Source organism: Stegodyphus dumicola, chromosome 2 (genome assembly GCF_044657685.1).
Source record: "Stegodyphus dumicola isolate Sdum_Otavi_A_Nest chromosome 2, ASM4465768v1".
Taxonomy (NCBI): domain Eukaryota; kingdom Metazoa; phylum Arthropoda; class Arachnida; order Araneae; family Eresidae; genus Stegodyphus; species Stegodyphus dumicola.
In genome coordinates, this window is record NC_140769.1 from 143,930,552 (window position 1) to 143,945,506 (window position 14,955).

General features: G+C 36.7%; 1 protein-coding gene across 2 annotated transcripts in view; it reads left to right on the top strand.

Moving 5' to 3' along the window:
* Positions 1-14,955, top strand: part of LOC118203338 (alanine aminotransferase 2-like) — a 149,620-nt gene that overhangs the window by 96,028 nt on the left and 38,637 nt on the right. For both annotated transcript variants that reach the window (XM_085811172.1, XM_085811173.1), the window contains one exon: positions 60-193. In XM_085811172.1, coding sequence (XP_085667298.1) covers positions 60-193 — 134 coding nt within the window. The remainder of the gene's footprint in view (positions 1-59; positions 194-14,955) is intronic.

The window sequence follows — 14,955 nt, forward strand, 5'->3', positions numbered from 1 at the left end:
AAAGAAGTTCATTTTAATTTTGATTTAAATATTTTAATTGTTTCCGAATTTTTCTGCAGGTATATCAGTACAATGTTTATGATCCAGACTCCAAGTTCTACGCTTTCAAGAAAGTCATGAAAGAAATGGGACTTCCATACAGTAATATGCAACTTGCATCTCTCATGTCTGCATCCAAAGGATACATGGCAGAGTAAGTTAGCATTTCTTTCCACAGATTCAAATTATATGAAGCACAATTTAATAAAAACTATATTTCTTTGTATTAATATTTAACCATTTTAAATTACTAATGCAGAAGTCAAACAACAAAAATCAGCGTTAATTTACAATTAATATACAATTATGGCGTTAATTGTAAATTAACGCTGATTTTTGTTTTTTGACTTCTGAATTAGTATTTATTCGGCGTGTTATTGTGTCTTAATCATTTTATATTACTTTCAACAGAGATTAAGAAGAATTTCGTATGTTAAAGTTATAAGGTATTTCTCCTACCTTCTTAGCGTCCCTTCGTGCTGTAATGGCCAGTAAACTTGGGTCCGAAGTTCGAATCCCGGCGAAGGCATTGCTCATTTTTCACGACTCCTGCTTTAAATTACCTAATGTCTTTACAGTGGCATCCGAACTAAGAAATGTGGCGGATGATGATTCTCCACCCCCAGGATTTGGTGCTTGGGTCCCTTAATCCCCAGTCGCCCTTTAAAAGGGCGAGTATATAACCCTTTCCGGCATGCTACCTTTTAAAGTTGGAATTTCGATAAAAAAAAAAAAAATGGTAGGCAAATTAAAATTAGGCCTAAAGGAGTCCACAAGTAAAATTTTGTGAAGATAGCACTTATTGTTTTAATTTTGTTGGTTTGTTCGAAGCGGGCACACTGATTGAATAGAGCTTCGGAAAGAGTGCTGAAACGAGCATTGCTGAGAAGTAAGAGACTTTGCCTACAATTAAAAAAAGACTAGATTCTGAATACCGTAGCAGATTTAGCATTACCCAGGATGTGCCATGGGGAGACCTGCTACTCTACACTTCCCCTAAAAAGCTCTTTTTTTAGTTATATGATGATTACATGCATATGAGTGGGAAAAAAGTAACTTGGGTATATGATATTTACATTATTTAGAATTCCTATTTACACTTTAGTCTATTTTTTTCATGGTGGTACTTATCGAAGAAAGTGACACCACCTTTGAAAAAGCACAACCCAATATTGCATGTTTTGCACATGTACGAGATCCGTATTAGATTCACTATCTGAAAGCAATTCGTGTAGCACTTTCAGTGTTTCAGAAATGGTCAGTCCTCTCCGATCCGTTTAGAAAATAATTAAAATTTCGAAAAAAAACTAATATTAAATCTACAATAAGAAATTATAAACTATAAAATAAAATTAAATAAACTTCTACAACTCAAAACTATTAAACGTAGCGCTGGCAAAACATTGAATCAAAGCGAAAGAGAACTGCTCTAGTGAAAAACCCATGGAGGTAAGAAAGGAAGGAGTGGCCAAACCGGTACTAGATGTGAAGCACAGCTTCAAAGCTTCGGTCACCAGATGAGGTTTTTTTTTTTTTTTTTTTACATTCAGAAGCTCGCTTGACAGCGCTCTGATAGTATTTCGACACACGACAGTTCTATACAAATAGAGAAACGGGACACTTCCGCACAAAAGAAACATTCCTAGTATGATGGATAATAGCAATTTGTATAGTTTAGTGACATTTGCGCAAAAATCACATCTTGGTTATTTTTCGATAACTAACAACAGCGATTTTGATTATGAATTTGTTTTATAAAATTCTAAGCTGTTGAACTACAAAAGTATAGATTTTAGGAAAAACGTTATGCTTAAAGAATGAAAAATACTTCACCGTACCTTTAAAATTGTATACATTTTTCGATATCCTTAATACAGTATTCGCTACTTTTATTTTATATTCCAAGCACCAAAATGTTTTAAATAAAATAAATTTTTTTTCACATCCACATACTATTGTAACATGTACTTTTTTAAAATTAGTGTAAATTTCTTTACTCGAAAAATATAGTAAATGCACAGAAATTAAAGATTTCCACATGCCAGAAGTGAAAAATATGAAATATGTATGGATATTTATGTATGTGCTTCCAAAAAGCATGTATCTGCCTTTAACAACAAAGTACATAAATATTTATTTAATTATTTATAAATGTATTTGAAATGAAGGATTTATTCATTTATAAATAACTGTGAAAGTTACTGTGAAGAAATCTAGTTCTTAAATGCATCTAAATTTATAATGATTATAAATATTATCTAAATATATAATAACCTTAACATTGAATTGTAAACATAAATTGACATCCTGTTGACAAATACGTTATAAAACTATTTAAGCAAGAATTGTTCGTACTGAAAGCAATCTGTTAAAAGGTATTGTAAAGCAATTTCTATGAGATGCGTATTTAAGAAAGTAATAAAGAAGAGTTTTGGAATACGTATTGTTGAAATTAAGAGTAAAAAAATCTAGTATAATTAAAAGAATTATTCCCCTTATCAGTCATATATTCCCCTTATATAAATCAGTTACAAGTTTTAAATAATATTTAAAAAATAATCCTTATTTTATATCCTTTCAGAAATATTCAGAGAAAGTTAAGTACTATTTAAAGTACTTCACTATTAAATTAAAAGGTGCTCTAATTTTAAATGGACCGAATAGAGCATTAATTATAAATTGACTTATAGTTTTCCATTTAAAAGATGCCTCAGAAGCTAAAAATTCCTGTCATATTTGAGAAAGTATTTTAGGAATAAGCTCTATAAATAGAAAAGAAATAATGCACAAATTTCTGTGCATACAGAAGGAAATTTTTAGGTGTGCCCAGACCGGGTACACCGTGCTGCAAAGGGATAAGGTATTTCTCCCGCCTTCTTAGCATGCCTTCATGGTGTAGTGGTCAGCACACTCGTTTGTATTCGCGAGGTCCGAGGTTCGAGCCCGGCGAGGGCATTGTTCATTTTTCAAGTCTCTCAGCATCAAAAATACTAATGTCTCTACAAAGTGAGCTACTCATAATCCGAATGATTCAGAATCAACATCTGTAAAACATGTGTCTAAGTTTGGCTTATAAAAAACAAATATTAAGGAAGGGTCAGACCGAGATGCGAAAATTGTACGTCTCAGCGTAGTTCTGTGTTAAGAAACAGAAACTGTAAAGCTATAATAAAAGTTAGTAGGAAAACTGTAGAAAAAAAGTGACAACGAACAAAAATATCAGACACTACCTAAAACTGTTTCTCTTCTGCAAACTGCAAAGTAAATAAATAAGAAAAATCAGAAAGGGTACATGTTTTAACGGTCGCCCACAGAAGGGCTTTTTTATATGCTCTCGATGAGCTCGCTGTCTACCAGTCTAGCTGCTGTACTCACACATTCATTTTTGTCTTTTTAGCTTAATTTTAGGCATAATTCATTTCACACTTACGGTATAGACGGTTCAACGGTAAAAAAAAAAAAAAAAGTAGTATAGCAGCATATATTTGCAATTCCCGATGCAGTAATACGTAATAAGTATTGGCATAATATTTTTCTACTTTTTTTAAGTCTTTTCTTAGTTCATGGTATCAATGTTCAGTTTTCTTAGTAAGAAGGCTTATAGAATACTTTTTTCGTCGTTTTTTTTATTAACATTTTGTAGGTTTATTTATTAAATATCAAGGCCTTCGCACTTACGCCGCATAAAATTTAATTCGGCAGCAAAATTCCAAAATATTTAAAAGCAGCATATCTTTAGAATTTCTGGTAGACGGTCGTGCGCGCTGGAGATAATTTTTTTTTTTTTTTTTTTTTTTTTTTTTCCCTGTACAGTATTGCCCCTGCCCGCTTCGAGTTTTTAACTCAAAATCGTCGAATTTTTAACTCGAAAATTCATTTATGTTTCACAAAGGATGAAATAAACAATAAAAAATGTGACGTCATCCTATGAAAATACTTTTGAATAATTCTAATTAGATAGATCAGGAATTAAATGCATTTTTACTAATTAAATTAATTCGATTCAGAAGTAGGAAACGAATATTCTTAGGAACTGCAACTGCCAAACTGAACTTTAACTAAACTTATTGCTTGAGTAATTTATCATGTCTTTCTCAAGATGATTTGCTTAAATTAGACGAAATTATACTCGTCAGAACACTCTCAACAAGCTACCAGAACGCAACAAACTTTACTTCCCTCAGCAGATTCCCCCTTTTTTTTTAATCTCAATTGGAAATTTTAGGTCCCTCGAATTCCTTCAGGTATCCGGGCGGCCTCTTGCAAGAGGCTTTTCCTCAATCGAACAGAACTGTGTTTTCAGAGGTTAAAAAAAATCACATAGTGCTCAAGTTAAACACGCCGAATAATGGTTATTGAAGAAATCAAACAACAAGAATCAGCGTAATATTTTTAAATTTTGCAGGACTAGTTTCGATGGTTTAACTTCAGACCGTCCTTTTTCAGCTGCGTAAGTGCAAATGATCGAGATAAGATAGGGTAATAAGATAATAATGGTTGGACAGAAGTTAAGTTACTACCGCCATCTATTGATGAAACAAGAAAACTAAAACATCATTTTATTAAAGGCTGTAAGTAAAGATGGATTGGAATTAGGCTCGTTAACAAGAACAAAAAGATTTTTTGAATGTGAAACGCCTCTAGAAAAATTTAATTCACCAATGGAAGATGTTTTTTGAATAATTTTGCCTGCAGAAAAATGGAAAGTATGATTTTCGGGCCAATAGTGGTGAGCAACAGAGGATTTCTGTGTTTTTTCCTTAACATATGCCTCCTGTTCTTTAATGCGAAATTTTAAGGCTCTCTTAGTTTGACTAATGTAAATTAAACCACATTAGCAAGGAATCCCGTAAACACCCCAGGAATTCATACCTAGAAAGGGGTCCTTAGTATGGAACTGGGAAATTTATTGATAGGAGAAAAAAACGACCCAAAAGTTAAATTTCTGTAAAATACGTGGAATTTTATAGCTAATCGGCGGAAAGAAAGGAACGACAACATCATTCTTATAATTTCCTAAAACAATAGTGTGCCTTTGATGTGTTGAGATGAGAATTTTTTAACTGCTTGGTTAACAATGTTGGGTGAAAAGTCTCTGTCACTAGCAACTGCTTTTAAATCATTTATTTCTTGATCAAGAGCTAGTTTGGATGAGCAAACTTGAAGTGCACGAAAAGCAAAGGACTAAAATGAAGCTGATTTCTGTTTAGTCGGTTGACATGATCTGAAATGTGGTGGAAGGCAAACCGATGAAGGTTTACGGTTAACAGTAGTACTGAAATTGGATATGTTATGTGTGACCAAAATGTCGAGGAACGGAAGAGAATTGGATGTTTCAAGTTTAAAAGTGAACTGAATAGCAGAATCAATGGAATTCGTTATTGAAAGAACTTTATTTAAATTACCTTTATGACCGTCAAACAGGGTAAAGTATCGTCTACGTAGCGTAACCATACAGGGAAGGTTAAAGCTTCAAATAGATTTGATTCATAATTATGCATCTAGATATCAGCAAGGATAGACTAAGAGAGCTTCCCATGGCTAATCCCTCAGATTGCTTGCAATACTCATTTTGGAAAACAAAATGTGTTAGTTTAATGAAACTATGATTAACATAAGCAGCTTTAATATAATAATTTATTCCATTAATTTTACAGTACTCGTACTGTTGAAGGTGAAAGAAAAAAAAAAAAAAAAAAGGTGACTGATTCCGATGTCTGTACGTACGCGGAAGTTTTACGCTTCTGCGCATCAGCTTCCAACCAAGCTTCCGTCTTAGTCCCTCTAGTCTCAGTAATCCAGCTATAGTAGTCATTTACAATTTTTTTTTTGTAATTTTCGGGTCTTCTTTTTTAAATCGAAACCTTAAAGTCTTACTTCGACTTTTTTTCGATAGTTCGACACTCTTCTCCTCACAAGTCGCCGACGATACCTTCTTCCCCGACGTCAAAGCCACGGCATATACATTATCCAAACAACGTAGAAAACGATCTGAGGCAGTATGAACAGGTCTTGCAATATATTGGACTTCATCTTTGACGCCATCTTAAACGAACTAATCAAATCGCGATAATAGAGCAGACAAGACTGCACCTGTAAATATGTAGGTCTTCCAATCTGTAATAACTGGTTCTTCACGGCCAAGTTCCAAAATGATAATATACTAAATAAACGTTACGCGACCAAGTTCCAAAATGAAAAAATACTTTACACGAGCAAATCCCAAAATAAAAGAATAAACGTTACACGACCATCTTCCAAAATGAAAAATATTCATTACATGACCAAGTTCAAAAGGAAAAATATATGTTACACGACCAACAACTTCTAAAATGAAAAATATACGTTACACGGCCCGGTTCCAAGATGAAAAATATTCGTTGGACGACAAATTCCAAAGTGAAAAATATATGTTTCATGACCGACTTGCAAAATGAAAAGTATACGTTACACTACCAAGTTCCAAAATGAAAATAATTCTTTACACGACCAAATCCCCAAATGAAAAATAAATGTTACCCGATCATCTTCCAAAATGAAAAATATTCATTACATGACCAAGTTCAAAAGGAAAAATATATGTTACACGACCAACTTCCAAAATGAAAAATATACGTTACACGGCCCGGTTCCAAGATGAAAAATATTCTTTGCACAACCAAGTTCCAAAATGAAAAATATTCGTTACACGACAAATTCCAAATTGAAAAATATATGTTTCATGACCGACTTGCAAAATGAAAAGTATACGTTACACGACCAAGTTCCAAAATGAAAATAATTCTTTACACGACCAAATCCCCAAATGAAAAATAAATGCTACCCGATCATCTTCCAAAATGAAAAATATTCATTACATGACCAAGTTCAAAAGGAAAAATATATATTACACGACCAACTTCCAAAAGGAAAAATATACGTTACATCGCCAAGTTCCAAGATGAAAAATATTCTTTACACAACCAAGTTCAAAAATGAAAAATATTCGTTACACGACAAATTCCAAATTGAAAAATATATGTTGCACGACCGACTTCCAAAATGAAAAGTATACGTTACACGACCAAGTTCCAAAATGAAAAAATTCTTTACACGACCATCTTCCAAAATGAAAATTATTCGTTACATGATCGAGTTCAAAATGAAAAATATATGTTACACGACAAACTTCCAAAATCAAAAATATACTGTAATGTATTTTTCAGTAATTGACAAAACAGATAAACTTCTTAATAAAACATAAATTTTATTTTTAGTTTACGGAGATATACAAATCTTAAGTGGCAAAGTTTTCATACATCTGCTAGTTGGTCAAACTTCAAAATCTAATCTTAAAACAATTTCTTACGTTGCTGAGCAACGGTTACATAATACAAATATGGCGTTGTCACTTAAACAATAAATATAGTTATTTGATAAATAACAACATATTACAATACGTTACACGGCCAAGTTCCAAGATGAAAAATATTCGTTACACGACCAAGTTCAAAAATGAAAAATATTCGTTACAGGACAAGTTCCAAAATGAAAATTATTTGTTACACAATCACGTTTCGCAACGAAAAACGTTCTTTACACGACGACGTTCCAAAATGAAAACTTTTCGTTACACGACTAAGCGAATATAATTTTTATAAGTGGAGAGTAGTGCATTTATACTGAGAACAAACAAAATTAAATTATTACATGGGATTTTATTTACTGTACTAATGAATTTAAGCCTGGCATTTCTTCTTTTGCACTTCCTACATGTATATCTCCTTCCACTTCCGATATAGAACTTAATCTCTTTAAAATTCGTTATATCGGAAAAATACATCTTTATAATACTTAACTCAATTTTTACTTTAATTTAGTACTTAACTGAATTGTTTGTATTTCTGTATATGGAAGCATAAATAGCCAAATGAGCACGTTACAAATATTACGTAGAAATATTGCGAAAACAACCATTTCGTGGACGAGTTGATCTTAAAATTTAGAGAAGCTCGCTTTCCGATGCCTGAGGAAAGGAAAAATTGCGTGAATACTTAAAAAGATTTATTAAACCTGTCAGGACTTAGTGTTCTGTGCATACTTTTGGCAAACATAATGGTGACAGTATCAAGGTCCTGAACTCGAACAGTGAGCTGAATGCAACTATGTTTTTGTGAGTGCTAGAAGAATTACAACGTAAGAAGGGTGTAAAAGACCCTTTTATTTAAATCACCTTTTACAGTAACTCCCAGCTCAGCGATAACAGAAAAATAATGACCGCGCTTGGGTCTAAACTGAACAATCAAGCAATTTAAAGTAAAACTTCAGTAGACATTTAAATAGTCGCTGTCACAGAGCTTAAACGCGAGATTGGCCTATTTATGGTGCGTAGCAAGCCTTTGCTAAGTACTAACCAACTTAAATCTCTTAAATCAGTATTAGAGTAATAGCGCTAAGGCGTAAGAATTAAAATACTAACTAATCTGGCGAACGTCCACCGAGCCGACGTGGTCTGAGACTAAAAGCTCTCGCACACTTGAGACGTTTCTCACTAACCTTTAAATACACAACTTGGCTGCAACACAAATTAGCATAAAGCTGAACCGTGCGCTCATTCTGAAGGGAAGTTGAAATAAGATGGTGTATTTAAATACGGCAAAGCACACTAGGGCTATCTGCCTAAGGGGAGGGATGCCTTCGTGGAGGACATTCTAAGGGAAACTGGCTCGTATACACGTTACACATGGGGGAAAACCACGAAAACACCCATGCAGCCAGCCCGTTCGCGGGATTCGAACCTCGGACCGAACTACCTGTGTTCAGCGACTTTACCGCTCGGCCGCTGGTGGGCAAGTTGAAATAAAGGCCCATTTACACTAGCGGAACTTTGAGTCTAAGAAATGCACGCGGAAGTTGCTAGCTTCACTAAATGGCGAAAATGTTACTCTTTTTTTTTTTAACTGAAACTGAATATGTACACATTTAAATAAACAGCCTAACTTATAACATTATTCAAGAGTTTAAGAGTTAAATATTCCCTCATAATACGAAAAAATTGCTGTTTAAAAGCTCTCAAACGAGGCTTCAAATTCGCCTGCGTTTCTTAGGCTCAACGTTCCGCTAGTGTAAATGGGCCTTCAGAGTTCACAGGAAAGGGTAACTTAAAATAAAAAGAAATTTGGTTAGTTTAACTTAAAACCTTACATACTTCCTCCCCCCCCTCCAGAATTGGCAAAAGTTGAACTACACTGGTCCAAACGGACCTGATTGAAACTTGGCAATTCTAAAAAAAACTAAAACTTAACTTCTCCTAACCTAGGCCAATCTTTTACAGAAAATAGAATTTCCTACAATTTACAGACGAATGAATTGGACTTTACATACATCTTCATCTGTTTTGAGTTTATGTCTTTCGCACACTCCTTCTAGTAACATCTGGAAGGAAAGATACTTTAGTAAAACATAATAACAATAAGTGCTAGGTAACGAAGACTTGTTTTCCTACCCTGTAACTTCACACACATAATCATTCAAGCAAAAATTTCAAAGTTCTTTTCTTAACATCGCATTCTACTGGGACAGTAGTCTAGACTACATTGTGTTTTACTTCTACAGACTTTTAATTAAAAAAAAAAAAAATACAAGTCTTTCGACAAAGCATTATAACAAAACATTTAGCTAACATTTTCACAGCAATCCATTGCTTTTACAAAAATACTATCTTCGCAATACTTCATAGTCTATCTTAGAAATATTAAGTAATTTTAAATCTTTAAAAAATATATATATAATTCAAACTAAAACAACTTTCAAGATAAGTAATCGTTTATCACCCACTTGGCGTAAAAGTCAACCTCGCTTGAGGTAAAAAGAGATTCTGCAACTTGCAGTAGTACCTGGAAATTAATTAAACGTTAGAAGGAGAAATGCTACTTATCTCTTGTTGTAGTCATCCACTCGCTTCTTTACCCAAGGCCCAAGGTGTTGGCTTCCGGAGTGAGTACCTTTGCAAATTAATGCAATTACCTCCACAACTTCTTTAAGAAAACTGAATTAATTAAAAAAGAGCAGTGGCTAAAGAAAAGTGAACGAAACCATTAAGGGTTTAGTGATAAGAGAAATGAATAAGAAGTCCACACAAAGGAACGAAAACTTCTTTCAGCTTTCAATTTGCTTTACAAAATTGAAAGAGAGAGAGGTGATTGTTGAGTCCTGAACGCACTGCGTTAATGGAATCGAAAAGGTTGAAAGATTGAAGGCCGGGAGACATATTGTTCCAAGGCCTGGGAAAGGTACGTCATAGGTAATACGGACTACCGCAGAGTTTGCTGCTTTGGGAATGAGCGGGGGGGGGGGGGAAGAAATAGTTTTGCGACCAAAGAGCAGGTACTAAGGGGAGAAAAAGCGCGCGGAGAAGTTGGGGGGGGGGAGTTAGTTCATTCTGATGAGGCGAAAGTTCTCCAATCACCCGCGGAGAACCGTGAAGTTGGTTAACTGCGAAAAAGACGAAGAAATTTTTCTAAGAGTTCTCCAACCTCCCGCTGAGAACCGTAAAGTCCATTAACTGCGAAAAAGACGGAGAAACTTTTCTAAACGTTTTCCTATCTGGAGTTAAACATTAAATGGCTGAGCTTTAAGCTAAAATAGTTTACGTTGAAGGTGGAAATATTAAAAATTAATGTAAAGGAATTAATTTAAGGAGCAGTATTAAGTAAAATTACATGAATTAAGTTAAGTTGAAGTAATTAAGTTAAGCTTTATTGCATTAATTAAGGAAGTTAAGATTAAGAATCAAGGCTATTATCCCATTATAGATTTAAATCCTAAGAGTCTGAACCGTGACTTGTGAAAAGGTGAGGTCTTGGCAAATGGAGGAGCATAATATGGTTAGCAGCACGGATATGTATGCCGGTTGAACGAGGCCGGATTAGGTCCGGCGGGTGATCAGAAATAGTTAAGGATCTCCGGGTTAGGCCCGTGAAGTGCTAGTTGTAATTTAATTTTAGAAAGAATTCCTAGTCAAGCAAACACCTCCGCTTGGGCTTCCTAGGAAAGATGTTAAATGTTCTATCTAGAACGCTCCTAGGTCGCTTAGCAGAGTTAGGTTCTGCTGGGTCATATGCAGAAAGTGAATGCAAGACTGGGTTTTCAGTCTGAGATAATCTATAGAAAAACTTAACCGAATTTTGCCGAAAAAAGGCATCAAGGGGTAAAATTTTGAGATCGTTATGTAGCACTTCATTACGGACGAAATAATGAGCATTAGTCAGAATACGAATCGTGACGCTCTGGAATACTTGAATTTTCTTCAGGTGGCTGTTAGCTGCTGTAGACCAGACGACGGCTGCGTACGTCAGGATGGGGAGGATGGTACTTTTGTAGAGGAGGATCTTATTGCTGAGAGAGAGGTTGCTGGTTCTATTGATGAGTGACATAAGTTGAGTCCGGGTATTTCTTGCTTTGGAGATGACGTAGTTGATGTGTATATTCCAGAGCAGCTTTCAATCTAGATGTACTCCCAGATATTTATAGGAGTCCACCCAGGGTACATTTTCTTCAAACAGGCTGAGTGGTGGGAGTTGACTATGGACATTCCTCTTTCTGGAAAAGAACACCGTGGCGGCACTTTTGGCGACATTCATTTTGATTTTCCAGGTAATGAGCCAGGACTCCAAGTCTTACAAGTACTGCTGAAGGTGATTGAGAGTGTGATGCAGTGTTGAGTGCTGCGAAATGATGGCTGTATCATCTGCATCATAAAGTGCTAGATCAACACTAGGTGACTGTGGTATGTCATTTACATACAAGTTGAAGAGATAAGGACTAATTAGTCCTCCCTGCGGGACGCCGGCCAGGATAGGGCGAGGAGAAGAAACAGAATACTTTACTTTGACAGAATAGGTACGATTAGTGATGTAAGAGTGCATTAAGTGCACAAAATTAGCCGAAATTTCAAGTCGCATGAGCTTGAATAAAATTCCGATATGCCAACACCTGTCGAAAGCCTTTGCTACGTCTAAATAAACGATAGCTGTAGGCTTTCCACTGCGAGATCCTGTGTGAATAATTTCTACTACCCTCAGTAGCTGGGTCTGAGTTGAGTGTTTAGTACGAAAGCTGAATTGTTGAGGAATAATAATATTTCGGCTTCGGCAGAAATCATTCAGGAATCTAAGCAGTATAGCTTCGTAAATCTTACTAAATGAAGACAGGAGGCTGATTGGTCTGTAATTTTGTGGGACCTTTGGGTCCATTCCAGGTTTTAGAATAGGAATGACACAAGCATTCTTCCAGCTATCAGGATAGTATTTTAACCTTAGCTTTGAGTTGATCAAAACTGCTAGATAAAATATGAATTTGACTTGTAAGTTTTTAATCATGCGATTAGAAATCCTAACCAGGCCAGGCGCTTTTCCAGATATGAGATTTTTGATAATAGCAGAAATTTCAGACATTGTTGTGGTAATGGGTTCCTCAGTTTGGGTATCTGAGGAGAGAAACTCTTCAACTTGGTGTTGGACTTCATGCGTGTGCTCTGCACAGGAATCGAACATGAGTCCAGTGTTAGGTGAAAATTGAGTTTGGAGGCTGTCCGCAATGCGCTCAGCCTTCTCGGTGTTTGTTAGTGCCATCCGGTCATTGACCGTGCCCATTAAGGGGGGAATGTCGTGTTTAGGTTTGCGTAGCCGAGCGCTAGCTTCCCAAAGGCTATTGTCTGAAGTCTTTAAGGACTTAAGATAAGAGTATTTATCGTCTGCGTACTTCTTAATATCAGACTTAATCTCATTCTGGAGTCTTCGCAGTTGAACTCGAAAGGTTTCTAAACGTGTATTTTGCCAATCTCTGCGAAGACGGCTTTTAATTTTGATTTTCTCTTTAATGAAGTCAGGTAATTTATAGTGATTAGACCTGAATTTGGGCTTGGAAGCAGCCGTAAACGCACTTCCTAGGGTTTGGTTGAGCCTGTCAATGGCTAAATCAACCTCCTGATTATCGTTAATTTTGATAGGGGGAGAATACCATTTTCCAAAACAAACCGAAAGTTGTCCCAATTTGTAGAGATTTGCGCAGGTAAATTTTGATTGATTTTGGTAGGTTTAAGGGTGAAGTGAACCGGATAATGATCAGAGGACAATTCCGGGATCACTTCGATCGAATAATCTACTGGAATATTTTTAAATAAGGCCAAATCAATAATAGAAGGAGCACCTAAACCCCCAGGATACTAGAAATAGGTAGGTGAGTTCGGCGCAATAATTTGGATATGGGCTTCCTGAGCCCAAATTTTGAGTTTATCGCCATAGTTGTTGGCAGTGACACAATCTCAACTTCTATGACGGGCATTTAAATCTCCTGCGATAATCAGGTTATTTGCAACACCACTGAGTTTTCTGAGATCAGATATAAATGCTGGTCCCTGTCTCGGAGGCATATAGCAGGACGCTACTGCTATGGTAGTCGATTTGGAATATGAATTTGGATAATAGTCGCTTCTAAGGCCTCCAGTGGTGGCGTAGGAATTCTAGAATGTTTTAGTGAGCGTTTTACATAAATGCTAGTACCGCTACTAGCACGAACAGTGTCACTGATACATAACTCTCTATCATTTCGGTAGCAGAAATAATTCGCGATGTTCGCGCTAAGTCCCTCAACCAGATGTGTCTCCTGTACGAGAAAGAGGTCCATGTGGTGCTCATTAATAAAATCTCGGACTTCCTCATAGATGTAGAAAGCCCTTTCAGGTCCGGTGGAGACAGTCCGGAGCTGTGGTAGGGCATTTCTGAAAGCCTGGAGGAGGGTGTTGATAAATAATGCAAACTTTGTAAAATAATGCAAACTTTGTAAAAACAAATCAAAGACAATATAAAATCAATACCAAATTCAGAAGAAATTTGGAACACACTCCTTAGGGTGTCTGTTCAACTGTAGTCCTCTGCGGTCGGGGCTGGAGCCTGGGCCGGTGGTGTTGGCTGAGGAGCAGGTCCCTGTACCAGGGCTTGCTTCTGAACTTGCTTCGGTGCAGGGTCTTGCTTCTGGTCCGGTGCTTGCTTCTCTGTCGGTGTAAGTCCGGGATTTTTCCGGACTTACAGTGTCGGTGTAAGTCCGGGATTTTTCCGGATTGATTTGTGATCAATACCAAATTCAGAAGAAATTTGGAACACACTCCTTAGGGTGTCTGTTCAACTGTAGTCCTCTGCGGTCGGGGCTGGAGCCTGGGCCAGTGGTGTTGACTGAGGAGCAGGTCCCTGTACCAGGGCTTGCTTCTGAACTTGCTTCGGTGCAGGGTCTTGCTTCTGGTCCGGTGCTTGCTTCTCTGTCGGTGTAAGTCCGGGATTTTTCCGTCCGGAAGCGATAGTACTAAAAAGGGGATCCGTGCTGCTAAGAGAAGGTTTTGCTGGCGCCGGTACGAATTTTGTCTTTCCGCTATCCTTCCGAATATGGGGGGTTTACCCTTGTTCATTGGATTTCGTGGGCAGTGGAACCAGTTGGCTGCATGCCGACCAAGGCAGTTCGCGCAGGTGTTCGCTTCTTCAGGATCCTTGGTACACTGGTACGCGTAATGCGGGTCAGCGCACCGCAGACATTTAATCGGCAGTGTACACACTGCGGAACTGCGGAAATAGCCTTGGCAGCGCCAACACTGGCTCGGGTCCTTTTTTCCTAAGTGCTTTTCTACTTTGATCTCAACACCAAACATCGTGTTTCTTCAAAAATGTCGGGCGATCTTGCTTTAGATTGAAAGATTTGTACTCGGTCCCCTGATAAGAATTTGGGCGACCGAGCGATAATCTTTTTCATACTGCATTTCTATGCGTAAATATTTGCCCTTCATGCGGCAGATGGCTGATGGAACTTTGGACTGCACAAGCGAAATCAAAAATTCAAAATCCTTAGGGTCGACGAAAAAATATGGAACTTTCCTTTTCGACCCTTCGG